The sequence below is a fragment of the Sus scrofa genome, chromosome 14 (genome assembly GCF_054392235.1).
Source record: "Sus scrofa isolate SSC_HxYL_T2T_F1_AM1 chromosome 14, Sscrofa_HxYL_maternal_Yorkshire_Landrace_v2.0, whole genome shotgun sequence".
In the NCBI taxonomy this organism is placed as follows: domain Eukaryota; kingdom Metazoa; phylum Chordata; class Mammalia; order Artiodactyla; family Suidae; genus Sus; species Sus scrofa.
Genome location: NC_139396.1, coordinates 112,242,486 through 112,263,124, shown reverse-complemented (window position 1 = coordinate 112,263,124; position 20,639 = coordinate 112,242,486). Strand labels below are relative to the sequence as shown.

The 20,639-nt window shown below is 40.3% G+C and overlaps 1 protein-coding gene across 5 annotated transcripts in view; it reads left to right on the top strand.

Annotated features, from left to right (window-relative positions):
* ERCC6 (ERCC excision repair 6, chromatin remodeling factor) overlaps positions 1-20,639 on the top strand; it is a 77,123-nt gene that overhangs the window by 23,424 nt on the left and 33,060 nt on the right. For 4 of the 5 annotated variants that reach the window (XR_014827504.1, XM_084996497.1, XM_084996495.1 and 1 more), the window contains 2 exons: positions 8,208-8,336; positions 13,208-13,366. Coding sequence is in view for 4 of the 5 variants with exons in the window: in XM_084996495.1 (XP_084852621.1) it covers positions 8,208-8,336; positions 13,208-13,366 (288 nt within the window). In the remaining variant the exon portion in view is untranslated. Of the gene's footprint in view, positions 1-1,214; positions 1,322-8,207; positions 8,337-13,207; positions 13,367-20,639 lie in introns of those variants that run through there. The other variant, XM_084996498.1, reaches the window with a different exon arrangement.

Genomic DNA, 20,639 nt, shown 5'->3' with positions numbered 1-20,639 from the left:
CTATAATTGTTGTGGTGATCTGTGATTGGTGATCTTTGATGTTACTCTTGCAGAAAGATTATGACTCTCCGAAGCCTTAGGTAATGGTTAGCATTTTTTTTAGCCATAAAGTATTTTTTAATTAAGGTATGTACATTGCTTTTTAAAGACATAACATTGCACACTTAATAGATTACAGTACTGTGTAAACATAACTTTTACATGCACTGGGAAACCACAAACTTCACGTGACTAGTTCTCTTGCAATATTCACTTTGTGGCAGTGGTCTGGAACAGAACCTGTAGTAGCTCTGAGGTCTGCCTGTATATTGGTTTGTCTGGTATTAAGTGTATCTTATGTTTTTGTGCAGCCCAGATTATGTGTAGTCACAAGAACTGCCATGCTGAGCTTACTGTTAACTTGGAAAAGTCGGCAGGTGTCCGGCGGCAAGTGAGTTTTGACTCGCCATGCCTGGAATCAGGGTGGGGAAGGACCATGCTCTTGTACAGACATGGAGGCCATCTCCCCCCTCAGGCCTTAGCACTGATATTTTCTGAGACAAATTTGAATTGACACTTTAGCATTTGATTTGCTCTGGTACAGTTGTTTTCATTGTATAGCATTTAAAGAGGTGATTATTGACCTTTTGGCTGGTACTATGAGGATGGGGGTGGTTTTAGGAAGTTTGAAAATGCTTTTTGAGAGGCAAGATTATGCAACAGTGAGGAGCACAGACCCTGGGTTTGAAGCCTCACATTGGTGATCTCTGGTAGGCTACTCTGCCTCTCCCTGCCTGCCTTTCTTTAACTGGGACTAGGAATAGTATGTGTCTCAGGGTTGTAAGGATGAACTTATTCAACTCATATAAATACTTAAAACAGTGCCCAGCACACAGGGCTCATCAGTAACTATTCCTTGTTATTACTTCGACTCTAAATTAAAAAAAAAACCACATACATAATACGTATGTATAAATAATTTCAAAACGCAGCATGTCCAGAGCTAGCCATTGATACCTAAGGAGACATAGGGGTTAGAAGTCACAGGCCAGGGAATCAGGATGCCCAAGTCCCACCTAGTAGCTATGAGATCTTGTCTATCTTTGCACCTGTAAAACGGGGATCTTACCATTACCTTCTTCAAGGGTGAAAGGTAAACACCTAAGATATTGGGCAAACATCAGACATTCAATACATATTCACTGGTCTTACTATTTCAATGCCCACTAGGTAAAACATTTACTATAAAGATTCCATCAAGCCAGTAAGAGGGTCTCTGAGAACCATGAAGAAGAGCCTGTATAAATATTGATAAATACGAAGAGGTGACCTCTTTTCCAAGGTAAAAAGCACTTTTACAATTGGTGTTAATATCCACCTCCAACTCATTAGCTCTTATAAACGTAGTTTGGTTGATGCTAGCTTTTTCTTAACCTTTCGTACTTTTTAAAAAATATGATTAAGGTCCACTTACTGACTAAATTTCTATGTGACTCTAAGTACATTATCACTAATTGGGGAGAAATAAAAAATTATTTCTCCTTCGAATGCACTAGGGGGCACTAGACATCTACCCAGGGGGGCATTCTTCCAGCCTCACAGTCTGCTCATTGGCTCTGAGTGTGGGTAGGTCAAGAACTTTGCCTTCTTACAGTTCTTTCTGTTCTGAGGTCAGTGCTGTGGATCCTTCTCTTGTGCCTTATAAGGCTTGATTTCCACACTCCTTCCTGCACTGTTTGTGGGACGTGTTGCTCAGAGCAACTGTGATAACCTCGATCTTGGCTAATAGTACAGGCCTGGCAGCCTTCTAGACTTGGGGCTGCACTTAACCTCCTGCCTACCCAAGATTATAATAGGTGTTTTGACATTTGTTACTTTTCATTTGTATTTAACCTACAGTTAACTAAAATTTCTCAACTTTACTTTTTGGTATAATCTCCTGCCAATAATTACAAGGTGGTAACTGACATGTGTAGTATTAAAAAGTTTCCAAAGGGTATATAGTACATGTGTTGTCTCCTTTAGTCCTATAAGAACCTATTATTTGGCTCATTTTGTGGTCACAGAGACAAATGCAGTGGTGTCACCTGCTGTTTCTGAAGTTTGGACCTCCTCTTATTTGTTATAGACCTGTCATGTAGCTCTCTGCCTGCATCCAGTTTCCTTTCTCAGCGGGTATCTTACATGTGCGCCTTTTTTCCCCTGAGTTCTCCTCTAACGGCTGCCACCGGAGTCTGAGGGACTGTAGGAGATAGAAAACCTCCCAGCAAATAACAGTCACTTCATTTTATTTGGTTGCAGCTGTGACTATTACATGTATGGATTAAAGAAAAAGATGAAAGTGGGAACACTAGAAACATTTCCTTTCTAGTAATGTGAATCTAGTTTAGGGCTAGTAAAACTTCTTTTTTTTCCTCTGCTAGAAGATGAATTCTTTCATAAAAAGTTGAATCTTTTGCCCAGCTTTTCCCACCTGGTCCTAGGGAGGCTTGGACCCAAACTCAGGATTCCTGATTTCTTCCCCTCAGCTGGTGTGCAAAACCCAGTCTTGTTGCAAAGCGAATCTGCTGAGAAACCTGAAAAACAGAAGTCAGGACTTGGAAGTAACTTGCAAAATTTTGTCATTCTCTGCAATGAGCTTACCGTCCTTTCCTTTCCCCCCTCTTTATAAAATTCTAAATTAAAAATCTCTGAGTTTGCAGTCCCCCTTTGCCATGCCTCATTCTTGGTAGCGGCCCCTAGCTATGTTTATGCAGTGACTATAGCTTGGAGTGGTACTTTAAAGTCAGGCATGCAGAAGGGGTAGGAAAGGCAGCAGGAGGTCGGCTGTGGAGAATATAGACTAGAACATTTCCTGGACCCATTTCTGAGGAACCGTTTTTAGGCAGTGCTTCTCTATCCCTGGTGTCATCCTTATCCCTAAATTCTGAACCTCATTCATTCATTCCATCAGCATTTATCAAGCCTCTGGGAAGGCAGGCATTATACTAGTCTCCAGAGAAATGAAAATGACCAAGACAGTCTCTGACCTCAAGTGGCCCCCAGTCTAAAAGGGAGACAGATATGGATTTCAGATGATGCTCACACTCGAGTAGATGCTAACATTCTTGTGGAGACACCACATGTGCCCAAGGTGCTGTGGGTTGGGCAGGCACCTGGAGGACTGGATGGAGGTCAGGGAAGGCTTCTTCTTCCACAGGTGCTACTTGGGCAGAGGTCTGAAGGGTCCACAGGTATGTGGGGGGTGTTAGGTGGGTGGTGGGGGAGGTTTGGGCCACTATAGGGCTTGCAGACGCACATAGATGAGGAGGCTGTGAGGTATGGCATCATGGCAGCCAGCTGGGCTTTCCTGCTTAGGCTTTTGAACATCTTTGGAATGCTGGAAATTCCCCTTTGACAATAAACTAACTTCTGAGGTGTATTCTCAGGGTTCCATGGACAGGGCATGCCGGTAGGTTACATCAGAAGGAAATACTGTTACACCTGAAGGAAGTATTGTGCCTGGTGCCGTTCAGCTGCATGTGCTGCACCGTGTTGCTTGCAGTCTGGCCCTGGGTCCGAGTACTCCTGATAGATCATTATTGCAATATCAGCCCCAGGCCCCACAGCCTGGGCCAGGTCCTCATTCCTGCGTGAATGTGGCAAAGCCAAGGAGCATTTTCCCTGCCTGCATCTGATTGGAATTGTAAGTTTATGTTATTGCTGGGTTCTCCTCTGACTCGCTGCCAGCAGAGTCAGCAGCGGGCTGAGTGTGGCAGTCGTGTGGGGAGTTGGCAGCCCTGCCAGTGCACACCAGGCCCGCTTGGTTTTATGTGGCTGCAGCTGTGACTCTTACGTGTGTGGCTCTTTTAAAATGAGAGGATAGAAAACATGAAGAAGTTATTTCTTTTCCAAAAAATGTAAATATTGGATTTCTTACTGCCCTCTCCCACTTTTAAGGTCAGTTATCTAGCTTGCTTGCTTGCTTGCTTGCTTGCTTGCTTTCGCTTTTTAGGGCTGCACTTGAGGCATATGGAAGTTCCCAGGTTAGGGGCTGAATTGTAGCTACAGCTGCCAGCCTACGCCATAGCCACAGCAACACAGGACCCAAGCCGCCTATGCAACCTATACCACAGCTCACAGCAACGCCACATCCTTAACACACTGAGCGAGGCCGGGAATCGAACCTGCAACCTCATGGATCCTAGTTGGGTTCATTAACTGCTGAGCCATGAAGGGAACTCCAAGCTTCTTTATTGAAATAACAGAATTTAGGAGTTCCCGTCGTGGCGCAGTGGTTAACGAATCCGACTAGGAACCATGAGGTTGCGGGTTCGGTCCCTGCCCTTGCTCAGTGGGTTAACAATCCGGCATTGCTGTGAGCTGTGGTGTAGGTTGCAGACGTGGCTCGGATCCCGCATTGCTATGGCCCTGGCGTAGGCCGGTGGCTACAGCTCCAATTCAACCCCTAGCCTGGGAACCTCCATATGCCGCAGGAGCGGCCCAAAAAATAGCAAAAAGACAAAAAAAAAAAAAAAAAAAAAAGAAATAACAGAATTTAGACATCTTGAAGTCATTGCTAGTTCTAGTTTTTAAGATTTCAGATCCCTTGGGCCCAAATCTTAATTTTGGCCCACCCCCAACTAATTTTATGTCATTCTGTGGCTATCTTTTTGTTACTATTGTATAAAGGTTGGCCATACTTCATGACAATTTACTGTTTACAAATATGTTATAGAACTTTCGAATGGAGCTCTTCCAGCAGATACCATCTAATGCCTAGGTGTCTTTACTTATGATATTGAGTGATGATATTACTCATTATAATTTACTGAGCATCCATTTGACAGACTGTCACAGTTTGTTCAAATGTACATGTTCAGGAATTCTGTCAAACGTTTGTGGTGCGTTGCGTTATCACAGGCAGCTTGTATGGGACTATATAATGCCTCTTTCTTTCTAAGTGAACATAGTAATAGTTCACTCAGGGTTGTGTGAGGTTTTCAGTCAGTAAGTACCGTAGTATATAACAGAATATTAATTCATTGAACACTTTTATGTTCTTGGCTAAGTGCTTTACCTGTGGCATCTGTTTAATCCTCCCCCAAATCCAGCGAAGTAGATGCTCTTTGTCTTCCCATCTCCTTCTTCATCCTTCTTCTTCCTTCCAGAGCTGAGGAAACTTAGAGGCCAAAGAGGTTAAGTTACTCGCTGAGGGCTAAAATGCTAATACATAACAGGTGGGATTTGATTCCAGAGCTGTCTGTGTCTGTGAGTTTGGGCCTGTGCTCATTGCATGTGTCAGACCCACTTTATTCATAGCACAGAGTCCCCTTTTACACCTGCTGGCCGGACATATCACTCAGCCCGCCAGGCTATAGGACCAGCAAGTAAGCACAGTAAAGAAATCAACTTGAAGACCCTGGTGGCATCTGGGATGGGATAGAATTACTGCTGTATATAACAGAAGGATCTCTCAGCCTGTACTACACATGCTGTGGTTTTCTAACCCTGGTATTCTCTGTCTTTAATATGCGTATATGATTCTACTGGGGCGATTTGTCTTCACAGTGATACAAATACTTGTAGGCAATAATGATTTTTCCCCACCACCTTCAGTCATCTTTTAGCCAAGTGAAATAAACATTCGTCTCTTTTCATCTTTCTTTATGAATCGGAAGGCACTGGAATGCAATCATTTCTGTAGTGGCTTCTGTGGTTTCCTAGGTGCTGTGTGTTCTGTGGCAACATGGTGCCTGTATATTTTAGGAGGGAGGAAGGGAGATGGGGGAAGGTGAAACCCTGATGAAGCAGAGTGATGTGGTGGTAGATTTAATAGCCACAAAGACTAACTGGCTAAGTCTAAGGAAATAGCTGTCATTTATCAATGAATTTTAATGTATGATACTCTTTATGTAAACTATTTGACTTTGTTGTGCCACACTTAATGAAGTCAGCATCTTCTGGTGTTTTTCTTTTTCTTCCTGTCAAAATATTGAAGTATTTTTAAGTGGCTGGGGTAGTTTTTGTGATTTTTCCACAAGGAGAGAAAGCTTTGGCATTATTGGCATTTGAGACCATGTAACATTTTGTTGTGGAGGACTGTCTTGGACATTGTATGATGTTTAGCAGCATCCTGGCCTCCACCTGCTAAGTAGTAGTAGTGTGTCCCCCCACCCTCGCAGCAGTTGTAATAACCAGATACATCTCCAGACATTGTCACATTACCCTGGGGTAGGTGTGAGGGGGTGGGCAGGGGTTGCCCAAGGAGGATGGCCAGATTGCCCTTGGTCGAGAACCACTACTGTATACTATTATATTAAATTTGTAGGCAATGAGAAACTTAGAAGAGTAGCAAAGACTGTTACAGCCACTTGGAGGTACTTCATTTCATTAATTGCATGGTGATGATTTTTAAGAAAGAAAAATACAAATAGGAGTTCCTGTCGTGGCTCAGTGGTTAACGAATCCGACTAAGAACCACGAAGTTGTGGGTTTGATCCCTGGCCTTGCTCAGTGGGTTGCCGTGAGCTGTGGTATAGGTCACAGATGCGGCTCGGATCCTGCGTTGCTGTGGCTCTGGCGTAGGCCGGTGGCTATAGCTCTGATTAGACCCCTAGCCTGGGAACTTCCTTGTGCTGCAGGAGCAGCCCAAGAAATGGCAAAAAGACCAAAAAAAAAAAAAAAAAGAGGAAGAGATTGCCTTCAGAGGTTAAGCACAAAAAGGTCATTAATTTTTTTACATAAAAAGATTGTCGCATATTAAACCTTATGGGTATATATGACAGCTGTTTCCTTAGACCTGGCCATATCGTACCTCTTCTCTTGGATGTTTTTTGGAAATCACCAACATTGCTTATTTATAGGTTCTCTTAATTCCCTAAAGCAGTTTCAGATCACCAACTAGTTCTTTCTTACTGATCACAATTAAACCTCAACTAGCTTTTTCTTTTGTTATGTTGAAGGGTTGAAATTTTCAACAAGGCAAGAATTTATCAGAGGATGTGCTTTAAGGTCCTCTAGTAGCTCCTGCACGGGGTCGCCTGTCGCCCTGGTGTTTGGCCTCTGTGCTGGTTTGGTAATTGGTGCTAGAAAACGTACCATTCCTACAACCAGGCAGCCTGTGCAGTGTTATGCTTCCATTTTCTCCTCGATCTTCCCTCACACTTTCCCTATTATTCCTGCATAGTCAGTGGAAGATAAATACCTTCTTATTCGTGTTACTGTTCTCCTTCCCTTCCTGTGAGTTTTTTACTTTGAAAGCATTTATCAGCGTTATTTCATTTCCACCATTTTGTGAAATTCAGTGTCAGTTGCATCATGCATACTAAAAAAGCCATCCTTTTAGTTTGGAAGTGACTAGAAATGTGAAGCTATTGACACCCCCCCACCACCACTCTTGATGTCAATGTTCCTTACAGTTATGTGGGTGCAAAATTAATCTAGTTAGATGGCTGCACCTTTCCAACAATCTTGGCATGTTGCTAACACTTTCACATCTTTAGATATTTCTTCTGTTATACATATATGGCGTCAGTCTTCTGAAATATAAATGTTTATCTTATTTCGTGTTTGAAAAGCATCATATTATGAAATTTGTAACTTGGATTTTATTTAGTGAACGCATTTTTTTTCTCAGTGGTATAACTATCAGTACTTTTATATTGCGGATGCCTCCCTCCAATTAAGTAATCAATATATGAATCTAACATATAGTAATTTTGATGAAAAATTGGCTTTATGTTTAAGATATTGTGCTGTTTTATTCCACGACCATCATATCTTTAGCACAGAAATAGTAATTATAAATAAAATCGATTTTTTCTTACATTGTCATTTTGGAGGTAGTATCTATAGATCAGTTAGTATCTATAAATTTAGTTATATTGAAATTTTCACTGAATCTTTTCTAGAATTAAGTTCATATATCTTAGGAACTAGCAGAGAAATTTTCCCTTAGGGTATGCCAGGAGAGGAGCGAGTAGTTTTGATAATGAAATGAGACCTTACAGAAATATTTCTAGAGCAGCTATAATAATTCAAATAAGAATTGAATTTGAGGAGGAAGGAAAAGAGAATCAATTGTCTTTTTTTTTTTTTTTTAAATATCAGTATTTTGGGTAATGATGTCAGTAGAAAGCTTGAAAGGCCATCCTACTTTGTTTTTTCCTATGCATTACTTAGAATTATCTATTTTAATCTGGTTGGGAACTAAAATAATGAAAATATGATTTTTGTTTTCATGGTAGGAGATGGAATAAACTGAGGCTGCAGGACAAAGAGAAATGTTTGAAGCTTGAAGACGATTCTGAGGAAAGCGATGCTGAATTTGATGAAGGTTTTAAAATGCCGGGTTTTCTGTTCAAAAAGCTTTTTAAGTATGTGCCATGTGTTCTTCCCTTTATATTGTCGTCAAGCCATTGTGTACAAATTAATATTTTAGGAATTACATGGTAGTTACCTGTGGGCCCTTAAGGTACTTGCAGCAATTTATTGCAAGTACAGATACTGTCAAATGAAATTTTAGCCACATGCTGTTCATTAAAATTAGATGATAATAAATTGACTAAAGTGTGCATTGGGTATGTTTGTAAACTGATGAATCTATGTGGACCTATCTCAGCAGACTGAAAGCAATACATTTAAAAGCCATTTACATCGTTGTTGTTTTTTTTTTTTTTTTTGTTCTTAGCAGTTTTAAGGAGCCAAACCTCTAATTTCTTAAGGCAGATTCATTAAGAAGAGTTGCCTATTAAAATCACTATGGGGGGGGTTACTTCTATGTTGAAGTAGAAAACTGTGTAGAGATGATTTTCTTAGTGTCTTATATTATGCCTAAGGGTATGATACTTTTGAGCTGGCCGAAGGTACGTCTAAGTATTTTCTGTAGATGTCATTCTGATATCAAAAGAGAAGATATAAGCAAACACCTTCAGGATTGAGTTGCTATTGGAAACTGACTGTGTTTCCTATGTGAAGTGGCCTAGGGCTGCAGATAACCGGATGCTGCGTGATCAAGGCATGCCTGGAGCCTACAAGGCCTGGGTGCGTCTCCATGATAATGTAAATACTGAGCCCCACGAATGCAGTCTTATTCTTCCTGGGATTTACTTAACACAGTACTTTAGGAAGGCTTCTTCAATGCATATAGGAAGTTAAACCATTAAATAGCTTCTTTCTGTCTCTTGCATTATCACTTGTAGTTGGGTGCATGATTCGAACTTCTTTTCTCGAGACGGTTATGTTTAGTCTCCTCTGTAGATTCAGCTGTCAGCCATACCCTAACCTTGTGCAAGATGTGTCCTAGATGTCTACCACTACCAGGCTTTTTATATTTCCTCTCGGAGAGCTTTTATTATAGTTTTAATTCATTTTTCTCTTGGGGTGGAGGGGACAAAGGTAGCAGTTATTTTATCCCACTAAACCTAGGAAAGCTGAATCCTAAAGGTGTGAGGTGTTTTGGTTGGGTTGCCAAACTGGACAGAACTAGAGCGTAGTTCAAATGTGAATCTCTCTAGTAATTTTTGTAGACATTTTATAGCCTGGAGAGATGGCTACTCTGTTTATTGCTTCTCCCAAATGAAAATTAACTATGAAAAAGTAAATAAAGACAATATTTATTGGCAACTCTTCATCTTCTCTAAAGTGATTGCTTATTATGAAATAGTATCAGTGTTGTGCTAGCAAAAGGAATACCCAACTTATAGATCAAATTGATTTAACAAAGTCAGGATACTTCTACATGTGTATTAAGTGATTTGGCAAATATCCCCAAGAATCAGGTTGAATGTGTATTTTTTCTGTACATTTGGAATTTTCTAGCAAATGAATTTCACAGTTAAAAGAACCATACTTTGCCTACCACAAGCATGTATGATTCAGTGTATTGATTATTAACCCTACTATAATTGGTGTAAATACAGGTTGTTATTTTTTTTAATTGCCTTAATTGCACATTCCTGGAAAGTATTTTGTTTTCATTTTTCATCTCTCAAAAATAAGATTTTAAACATTTCATAAATGTTATGAAACTACTCTTCCTTTTCTTCTGCCATATGAAAAAAAATAATAGGATTGGTAGAATCTCTATTTTTCTTTCATGATTAAGTTTTAGCCAGGCCAATTTAATTTTAAGCTGTAGATGTATTTTTACTGTATTTACCTCACTCTGTGGAATGAAATTAACAGGGTATATTTGTACACAAGGGAGTCAGCAGGTACACTTATCTATTTAAGTGCTATTTTCTGCAAGATCATGGTTAACTTTTAAAATTCTTTTTTGCAAATTTGCCCAGCAGATGTATTTGACTGTGTGATTTGGCCATCAAATGACAAAATTTAATCCTTGGCCCTTACTTTTAGCCAATACTAGTAAATGCAGTCTTGGGTGAATGTGACAATACCCAGATATACCAGTTATCTGTGGTTATTTTGTGATACTTTAGGGTCATGGGAGATGCAGAGTGTAGTAATTTTTTTTTTTTTTTTTTTTTACTACTGTACAGTAGTGTGTAGAAGTCTTTAACGTTCCCTCAAGAGTAATTTTTTTTTCCAGAGGTTCTGAAAACTGAATTCCATTGCTTGGATTTCATTTAAAGTATATAATTGTTTTACAGTGTTTATTATTAGGAAATTAAAGCAACAGAACCTGAGTCAGTTAGTGGCACTGCTGGAGCCAGAACCTAGGCCACCCAGGTCCTCACCTGGTGATACCTGCCTGCCAGTCAGTGTGCTGGTGCAGCCTTGAGGGCCTCTGCGGAAAGAGAGAACCACTCTTCGCCATCTTTGTACAACGTCCCAATCATGGTTGGGGATTTCCACGTAGTGATATGACTTACAGGGCTGCCTAATAGATATTTTTCCTTAAGTCATTTCTTCAATGTTTATCATCTTCTTAAACACACAGTCATATCTGTTTGGATACTCTTGGAAATTACATTTGTGGATGAGGAAGCATCCAGCACACTGTCTCTGCCTAGAATCACAGAGAATGGGTCCCAAGAATCCAGAGGTCCTAACTCCCTCTGAGATACCATGCTGGTCACCATTTCTTATTCCTTTTATGATTTCTTGATTTTTCCTCTCTAGATTCTTCCCACTTTAAGGTGATTGGCCCCAAACAGAGAGAGGTGTTGGATCCCTGTTGGGTGGAGGCAGTGTGGTATAGTGGTAAGACGCTGGACTGACCACTGGGAGATTTTGGCCCCTCTTCTCCCAGAGGAGCTGGTCCCATGGTTGTTCTATACCTCAGTAGAAGGAGGCTGATTGACTAGAATTTAGTGATTCTGAACGTACATCAGTTTTTTGGAGAGCTTTTTGCTTTTTGGACTACATCTTTTTCCATAGCTGAGATTAGTCCAGTGTAACTCGTTCACAAGGTTTTTCATCCTCAGCACAGCTGACATTTTGGGTTGAATAATTTATTGTTGTAGGAACTATTCTGTGCATTGTAGGATGTTGAATAGCATCTCTTGCTTCTACCCACAGGATAACATTTGCACTTTGCCAATTGTAACAACCAAAAATGTCTCTAGGTATTGCCCATTGTCCCCTAGGGGGCAAAATAGGCTCCCCACCCCTTACCCCTGGTTGAGAACTGCTGGTCAGTATTGTCTCCAAAGTGGAATCACTTTGGAATTTTGGGGTTCTTTCCAGATTTCAGTTCTGGCTTGTTCTTTTTTTTTTTTTTTCCTAGCAGTGTGACCCTTGGCGAGTTACTTCACCTCTGTGCCTTCATCTCCTAACCATAAAATGGGTGGTTGTGAGGCTGTATCCAAACCACCTGGTCTGGTGCCTCCCTAGCAATAGGCCTCCTTGGTGGTTGGTAGCCTTTATTTTCTGATTATATACCATGTGTTAATAGAATTTTTCCTTCATCCCAAATTAAATGATCTTTTATCCATACTAGACTTCACTGTGTTTGGCTTTTAAATCCTCTCCTCCAGGGTGCATATTCAGTGTATATATTATAACTAGCAAACTTAAGCAACAAAATTCTCAAAGTTTTCCTTATAAGATAGATAATCATGGCAATAGCTAGATTCATACTTGTGGAATAGATTTGCAAAATACTGGGGAAAGTTAATTATAACATGTTTACTAAGAGGAGTATAAAAACTAATTTTAACAAGAACTGAAATCCATGATGAGATTATAGGTAGATGTACCATGTACTAAAGAGTAGACATTGGGGCAGTAAAACAACAACAAAACCACCTTCTTTTAAGGTGAGCAGCTCATTAGCTTTGGGGTTTTTTTTGGAAAACAAAAAACAAAAAAAAAAACCTTCAGATTTCATTGTCTTTTAAGTGTGTTTTGCTTTACATTTTTTTTTAACTTGGTATATAATCTTTATAGCATTCCATGATGTTGAATCTTTCTTTTACTCTCAAAAATGCCTTTTGCCTTATTCCTTTTTTAACTTAATTTTTAGATTATTGAATTAAAATACCATTGATAGAGAAAGGCAAATCCCAACTCTTTTTTCTTTTTAGAGGGGAATGTATTATTCCTCTTGGACCTGTACTCCTTATTTAAAATTTTAATAGCTCTGACCTTTTTGTATCTATGCAAAGTTCCTGAATCAAGTTCTTTAAAATATAAAAAGACCTTTGTGTTGTTGAGTCTTTAAACTATTTTTTTTTAATCTGCTGGTAATGTGACAGAATCATCTGTTATGTGCTAATTTTGTGAGCAGCCCTATTATTCAGACTTGTTAATGGCCTTAAAATTTAATTTAATTTTTCCTATAAAAAATACTATGATTGCAAGTGACTTTTCAACGGTATATGAGGTAAATCATGGTGTTCTCTGTCCTGCTTTTGGATGCTGTTCAGATTGAAAAAGTAAATGTTTATGTGTCCTTTCATAGAAAAATTGTTGGACCTTTATATAACTAAAAATATTTGAGGTTTTTTTCTAGAAAGATATTGAATAAAAGATAATAAGTTTATGCTTGTTTACTAAGCTATGCTTGAAAAAGAAATGAAATAGTCCCTAACTACCCCATCTATCAGTTTAATTAGAAATGTGTTAATGTTCTGTAAAGAAAAATTTGTGATTTTATGCCTAGGTAATCAAAAATGTATGACCTTATAAATATAATACTCATGTAAAACACACATCCGGCATGTTTCTCTGACTGGTACTAGAACCTCGCCAAATGATTAATTCATGAGTACTTTCTGTTATGATGTGTATTATCCACCATTTGCCATTTTCTTTTTCTTGTTGGTGTTTGTTGTTGTAGGTACCAGCAGACAGGTGTTAGGTGGCTGTGGGAATTGCACTGCCAGCAGGCAGGAGGAATTCTGGGAGACGAAATGGGATTGGGCAAGACCATCCAGATAATTGCCTTCTTGGCAGGTCTGAGCTACAGCAAGATCAGGACTCGTGGTTCAAATTACAGGCAAGTGCTCCTCTGCAGACTGTCAGTCTGTGGAGCTCAATTAATATTTCATCAGATGTATTGCTGTGGAGGAGGTCTTGTGAATTATTGATGACATTTCAATTACAATATTCCTTTAATTCTTTTAGTGGGGGACATCAAAGGAAAATTTTTACGAGACAATGGAGCTGTAGGGCAGGAGAAATTAAACATGTAACACTTTTAATGAATTCCAGGCATTGATGCTTCATTTTGCAGATGAGCCCCACTAGATATTTTGGGTCAATACAGTGTCTAAGGTTAGCATCTACAAATGGATTGTTTACAAACTCAATTATGTTAATATCAATAGTTTACACAATATGGAATTTTAAATTAGACATAATACCTTTAGTTCCATTTATTAAATTTTACATTAAAATATTTGTTCTGGCAGGAGACCAGGTGAGCATTACAGTAAGTACAAAGTCTGTTCATGGGGAAAGTTGAAGCTTTGGAGAAGCCATTCTCGTGAATTTCTTCTATAATCATTATACATGATAGCATTTAGAGATAGTGCTTTTTTTTTTCCTTTCTAATGAAGTTACCTACTTGTCTGCTGACTGTGCTTTCTACTCCCTCTCCCAATCTTTGAGAATTTTATAGAAATTTTAAAGCCAAAGTCTAAGTGACCATCTAAAATGCTAGAAAACTAATTTCAGGTTGTAATCTTTATTCTCGTTAGGAATTTAAATGAACTATTAATGCTTTAATAGTCTGAAAGAATAAGCATTTAAACTGTGTTAGTTCTCTGTGGTAGGATTGAAATACTTTATCTTGAAATCCTGGGAGCATTTCCGTATTTAAGCTGTAAATTGGCTTTACGTAAATCAGTATTGGGAAAAACAATGCTGGGTAAATTGTGTGGGATGTTTGATCTTGAACCCAGTTAATCCAAGAGCTCCTTGGATTCCAATAGGCTTAGCTAATGAGTAACAGCAAGAGATTGACCGGATAGTTATGTCCAAGAAACCTCAGGCACTCACTAGCTGTGGTTTGGTGACCCCTTTAAAAGAGTGTCCATGTGCCTGAAGGCAGCAACAGCAGAAAGTTGCTGTCCTGCAGTCTGGTTCATCAGTAGAGAGATGTTTAGTAGAGAGCCAAATACAAACCATAAGCCACTGAATAAAGACCTTTTTTTTTTTAATCTTCAGAGTTTATTGCTTTGTTTTTATTCCTTTCTCCTTTCATTAATTAAGCAGATCAGCACTTCCCGTGAGCAGTTACTTAAAGTTTTAGAATATTTTAGACATTTTTATATAACTATAGGAAGGGAAAAATAGATTTGCAGAGTTCTAAATACTGAATGTTCTATTATTACAAGGAAGCTGTGTTGAAGTGGAGCTTTTTCTTCAGATATTAGAATTCTGTTACATTGTGCATGAATACATTCCATCCGAACCATCTGAACGGAAAATTCACAGTTGAAAATGGGCATTAGCATTTTCTTATCTATGAATGCCATTAGTTTACCATTTAAAAAATGCTTTCTCTGTTCTGAATAAGCTCTTTGGTTAGCTTGGCTCTCTATACCTCTTCTTGGGTTTTTTTGTTTTTGTTTTTTTGTTTCGATAACTAGAATGCCCCAAGCTACCCCTGGTAGTTTCTAAGACTGTCTTTCTTCCTTTAAATGATTTCTGGGATTTTCTTATTTCCCATCTCTTTGCTTCCTTTCCCTTCCTATTACCATGAAACTTGTGTGGAGTATAATACGCTGGGTCTGGGAAACCTAAAGTCATCCCTGCAGTGTAGTTTTGATCGAAAAATTAAAACATGCTCTCTCAAGTGGTGACAGTCCTACTAGGAGTGAAGTCAGGGCTAATAATGAGTAGCAGCTGTAATCAATTAACTATCAATGCACATCTCCTCTTTTCCATAATGAAATAGTGTGGCATGTTGGACTATAGCCCAGATCTTCTTTATTAAAATAGTATTGGTAGAAGTGGCTTCCCAGAATGCAGATATATATCATCCAAACAACTGGGATCTTTATGAATAGAGATGTACTGAGGAGCTTGGTCCCTTCCACGTGCATGTGCCAGAACAAAATGTGTAACATTTTCCTCATGATTTTATAGTATGTCCTCCTCTGAAACTAGGTGAATTTGGAGTTCTACTCTGTGTTTATGTCGTAAAGAAAAATAGATGAATAGTCAAACCTAAGTTCTGCATGAGCCAGCATTGTTTCATTGGCTATGTACATTTCCATTGAACGCTTGCAGGCTGTAGATTTTGGGGCCCTAATTTGAGATGGTCTTAGTGGTTCTAATTTCAAGGTCACCAAGTCATTGAAATTGTGTACGTCTCTGGGATGTCAAGAAGGAACTTCATGGTAAAAGACTTTTTAAAATTTTTGTTTCTTTTTTTTTTAATTTTTTTTTAATTTTAATTTTTATTTTTTGTCTTTTCATCTTTTCTAGGGCCGCACTCGCATATGGAGGTTCCCAGGCTAGGGGTACAATCGGAGCTGTAGCTGCCTGCCTACACGAGAGCCATAGCAACACGGATCCAAGCCGTGTCTATGACCTGCATCACAGCTCATGGCAACGCCGGATCCTCAACCCACTGAACGAGGCCAGGGATCGAACCTGCAACCTCATGGTTCTTAGTCAGATTCGTTAACCACTGTGCCACGACTGGAACTCCTTTTGTTTCTTTTTATTTTGGCCATCCATAGCATGCAGAAGTTTCCAGCCAGGGATTTTTTTTTTTCTCTTTTTTTTTTTTTTTAGGGCTGCACCAGGGGCATATGGAGGTTCCCAGGCTAGGGCTCAAATCAGAGCTATAGCTGCCAGCCACAGCCACAGCCACACAGGATCTGAGCCACGTCTGTGACCTACACCACAGCTCACAGCAATGCTGGATCCTTAACCCTCTAAGCAAGACCAGGAATTGAACCTGTGTCCTCATGGATGCTAGTCACATTCCTTAACCACTGAGCCACGATGGGAATGCCCCAGCCAGGGATTTAACCCATGCCACAGCAGCAACCCAAGCCCAAAAGTGACAATGCCAGATCTTTATCCTGCTCAGCTATCAGGAAGCTCCTGTTTTTTTGTTTGTTTGTTTGTTTTGTTTTGCTTTTTAGGACCACACTTGCAGCATATGGAGGTTCCCAAGCTAGGGGTTGGATCAGAGCTACAGCTGCCAGCCTATGCCACAGCCACAGCAACACAGGATGCCAGCTGCATCTGTGACCTACACAGCAGCCTGTGGCAACACTGGATCCTTAACCCACTGAGCGAGGCCAGGGATCGAACCCACATCCTCATGGATTCTAGTCGGATTCATTTCCACTGCGCCATAGTGGGAATCCCTGTTTTTGTTTCTTTAATATGTTTTATTGTGTATGTTTTTAAAAAGGGGAAAGTGAAGTTCCTGTTGTGGCTCAGTGGGTTAAGAACAGTTTAACCCACTGCAGCTCCAGTTCAACCCCTAGCCTGGGATTTTACATATGCCACAGGTGTAGCCCTAAAAAGAAAAAAAAGGTGAGGGAGAAGCATATTTACATGTGGTTATTATAAAAATCTGTACTGGTTGTTGTGTCTCCAGTTCATAATGTGTACACTATCTTCTTTTCACTTTGCCATTCATATTATAATAATAGGCCCCCTGAATTTTATGATAAAGGGGAAGTGAATTATTTACTTTTCAAATTTCAGTTAAATACTTTGATATCATTTAGTGAATTCCTAATTACAAGTAAATGACAAGAAAAAGTTCATAAGATTTCAAAGGTGAAATATTTTTACTTTGTATTTCCTAGTAAATTCAAGGCTCTGAGTAGATTTCCATCCTGCAGGTTGAAATATTTGACCATAGAGCTATAGGCTTGTTGTAAACTCATTAGGTAATCAATGATAATCAAAGATGAAAGGAATTGTAGCCAGTTTGGTAATTGATGCTAATCATCCTCATACATTTAGCCGTTTGTTATGCTTTTCTCACCGGTATTGAGGGTTGGGAAAGGTGGTGCAGTTGATGTGACTGTTAATGGATTTGATTGCTCCTTCTGTGGTTCAGGGCCATCTAGGTATGCTCCTAGATTTCCACTCAGTGTGAAAACCTCCACACTCTTCTAATAGACAGAATGGCAGAAATTAAAGGGCATAATAAAGCCAGATGGATGTTCAGCCAGAATAAAATATTGGCCTCCAATGGCAGAGTGTGAGTCATCAGTTAGCAGTTGGTAGAAAGTGTGTTTTAAATGAGCAAAAATGCTATGTAACCTGTAAAAGCATATGTATGTATTCATGTCTCTTTGAAACTGAGTTTGTTTTTAAATATTTTAGATAGATTTTGATTGGTTGTTTCCTAATCCCTGCTAAGTGCATATTGGTGATAACTCTTTAATTCCCCTTGGAGGATAGAAAGAATGGGGCATTTAATCCTTTTTAGAAAGGAATATGGTCTTGGAAGGGGCCAGCAGAGTCATATTCCTTCAGGGAATTTGAAGGAGTGCCTGCAAATTGGAGGGAGACCTGCCCTTGGGGAGGAGCAAAGCAGGGTTTAGTTCTGTGGGAAGGGTCAGCCCCTGGCTTCTTGCAATCTGAGCCCATTCTGCAGAGCAGAGGGGCAGGGACAGTGACTGTAGCTGGAGGTTAAGAGGATTTAGAAGTGGATGGAGGCATTTAGTTACATTGGAGCATAAGGGTAAACTCCATTTAAGTCATGGCTTGTTATTCTACTAGAACTGCAAGGTACTTCAGTTGTACAGAAGATTATTTTTAATATTTCGAGTACTGTGTGATTTACTCTAATTGACAAAAAAAAATTTAAGTTCAGGTATCATTTATTGAACTGTAGCAAGACCACCCTTGATTTCCCAGCTCGGAGATAATGATCTCTTTTAACGTTGCAGTATAATTCCTTCCAGCCTTTAAAATGTTTTCCTTTAGTAAAGCCAATATACATTCATTACCTCTTGTGGTCTAGGCATGGAGATCATTAGAAGAGAGGCTGTCCCTATACCCTCAAGGAGCTTAGGAAGGATCTAACACGCAACTACAATAAGGGTGATACATGTTCTGACAGGTCCTAACTGGTGTGGGTGCTTCAAGGAAGGGTCCTTAACCTATCTGGAGAAAAAGGGACAGGGAAGGCTCTATAGAAGAAGCTGAGGGCTGAAAGACAGGTAAGTGAAGAGAGCAAGACGGGACACAGCAAAGGCCAAGAGGTCAGAGGAGTATGCACTTTGGAGGAGCTGAAGATGGCACTGGCTGGGGAGTGCTCAACTGGGTGGGGGCCCAGTGTTGGGGTGGGGGCCCTGAGAGGTGAGGCTGAAGAGGTAGGCAGGGGTCAGATCCTCCTCGTGTTCTCAGATGCCAGGTTAAGGCATTCAAACTGTCCTGACAAACACGGAAAGGCTTTTAAGCAAAAGAATGAGGCATTCAGATTTTGCACTCTTAAAACGATCCTGCTAGAAAGTGCAGTCACCCAGGTAAGAGATGATAGTGTCCAGAAGTGCAGTGTTAACAGTATAGACGGGAAGACTGGGTGACTTTGAGATGGATTTAGAAGGTAGATGTGACATGAACTTGGTACAGCTTCTATAAGGTGATCAAGAGAGGCAGACCAAGAAGGAGGCCTGGATTTCCAGTTGAGGTGCCTGGAGATAGGTGACAGTTCTTCCCATTGGATTACGAAACATGAAGGAGGGCCAGGTGCAAGGAGGATGACGTATGGTGCTGTGGGGACATCTAAGCCGAGAGATCAGCCAGCAGTTGGACGTCCAGGCGTATGGTATTTGACATCAGAAAAAAGATTGGGGCTAGAGGCTGAGATTTGCATCGTCAGTGTAGAAAGAGTAATTGAAACTGTGGGGGTTAATGAGATAGCATGGGGAAGGTGTGTGCAGTGGATATGTGCATCCAGCTTCAGATATTTGACATCCTTGTCGGGCAGAAAAAGGTAGGCTGCAGAGAGTCAAAGTTTAAAAAGTGCCGGTGACTCTGCTGCAGAATGAGTGAGAGGTAGGCCATGTGGGTCTCAGTGTCATCTGTCAGTCTTGGCTCCCTGTTGCCTCAGGTAGTACCAGCTGAGTGTGAGTCCAGTGCTGAGGAGAGTCCCATAGTTAGCTTGACTTTTGCTTGATTTTCATTTCATGCCCTGACTAGCACCCATCTCCCAGCAAGACCCAAGTACAGCAGCTTCGTCCATGTAGGAGCATTGATGTAGTGGGGCTATGGGCTCAGACGAGAAAGGGCACCTGGGAGTTTCCATCATGGCTCAGCGGAAGCTAATCTGACTAGTATCCATGAGGACGCAGGTTCGATCCCTGGCCTTGCTTAGTGGATTAAGGATCTGGTGTTGCTGTGAGCTGTGGTGTAGGCCAGTGGCTGTAGCTCTGATTCAACCCCTAGTCTGGGAACCTCCATATGCTGCAGGTGTCACCCTAAAAAGACAAAAAAAAAAAAAAAAGAAAAGAAAAAGAAAGGGCACCTGTTCCATGGTAACAGGAGAGAAGGAGGGCAGGGTGGGTCAGATTCAGTCAGGTGCTGCCTATATGGAGGGTACACCATATATCAGGATATTTTCACTGTAAGTAAAAAAAAACCCTGGCCTCAAATTGGGTTAAATGTTCACAAAATGTGTGGTACACTTAAAAACCTACAGAGGGGAGGTAGGTTGTAGATACAGCATGATCAGAGCAGCTCAGTGATGTCATCAGGGGCTTCTAAAGCCGATTCTAGTGGTCATATCACCTCACAAGTGCCAGTGGCTGTCAGGCTGTTTCCTTGTTCCTGTGCAGCAGGCGAGACCAACCCAGACCTTACCTGAGCCAGCTCTTCTTCCTGGGCCCCTCAGTGGACTGAGTGTTGCTGGAGGAGTGCTGTGTGCTGACAGGTCACAGGTGAACTGAGATTCTGGCTTCTCCCCTCCTCGCCACAGCCAGAGAGTGGTCAGTCTCCTCCAGTACATGTCTAGGAAGGAAGAGGGGGTACCTGCACACGATTGTGGTTCTTTTTGGAAGGAGAGAGGGGAGAGATGGATGTTAAGACAGTGACTATGACCAGTTTACTGGCTCCTGGTGTGTGTAAGTGAATAGGAGTGATTCCTAAATAATTTTGTTTTTTAAAAGACTTATGAGCATTTTCTAGGCTTTAGATATTCTTCAAAGATGATTTTAATGGTTATGTGATATTCCATCTTATTTAACAAAACTTAATAATATTTACTGTATACTGTTCTAAGAACTTTTGATATTGATTTAACCTTCATATAACCCTGTAAGAGCAGTATTATTTTTGTCCCC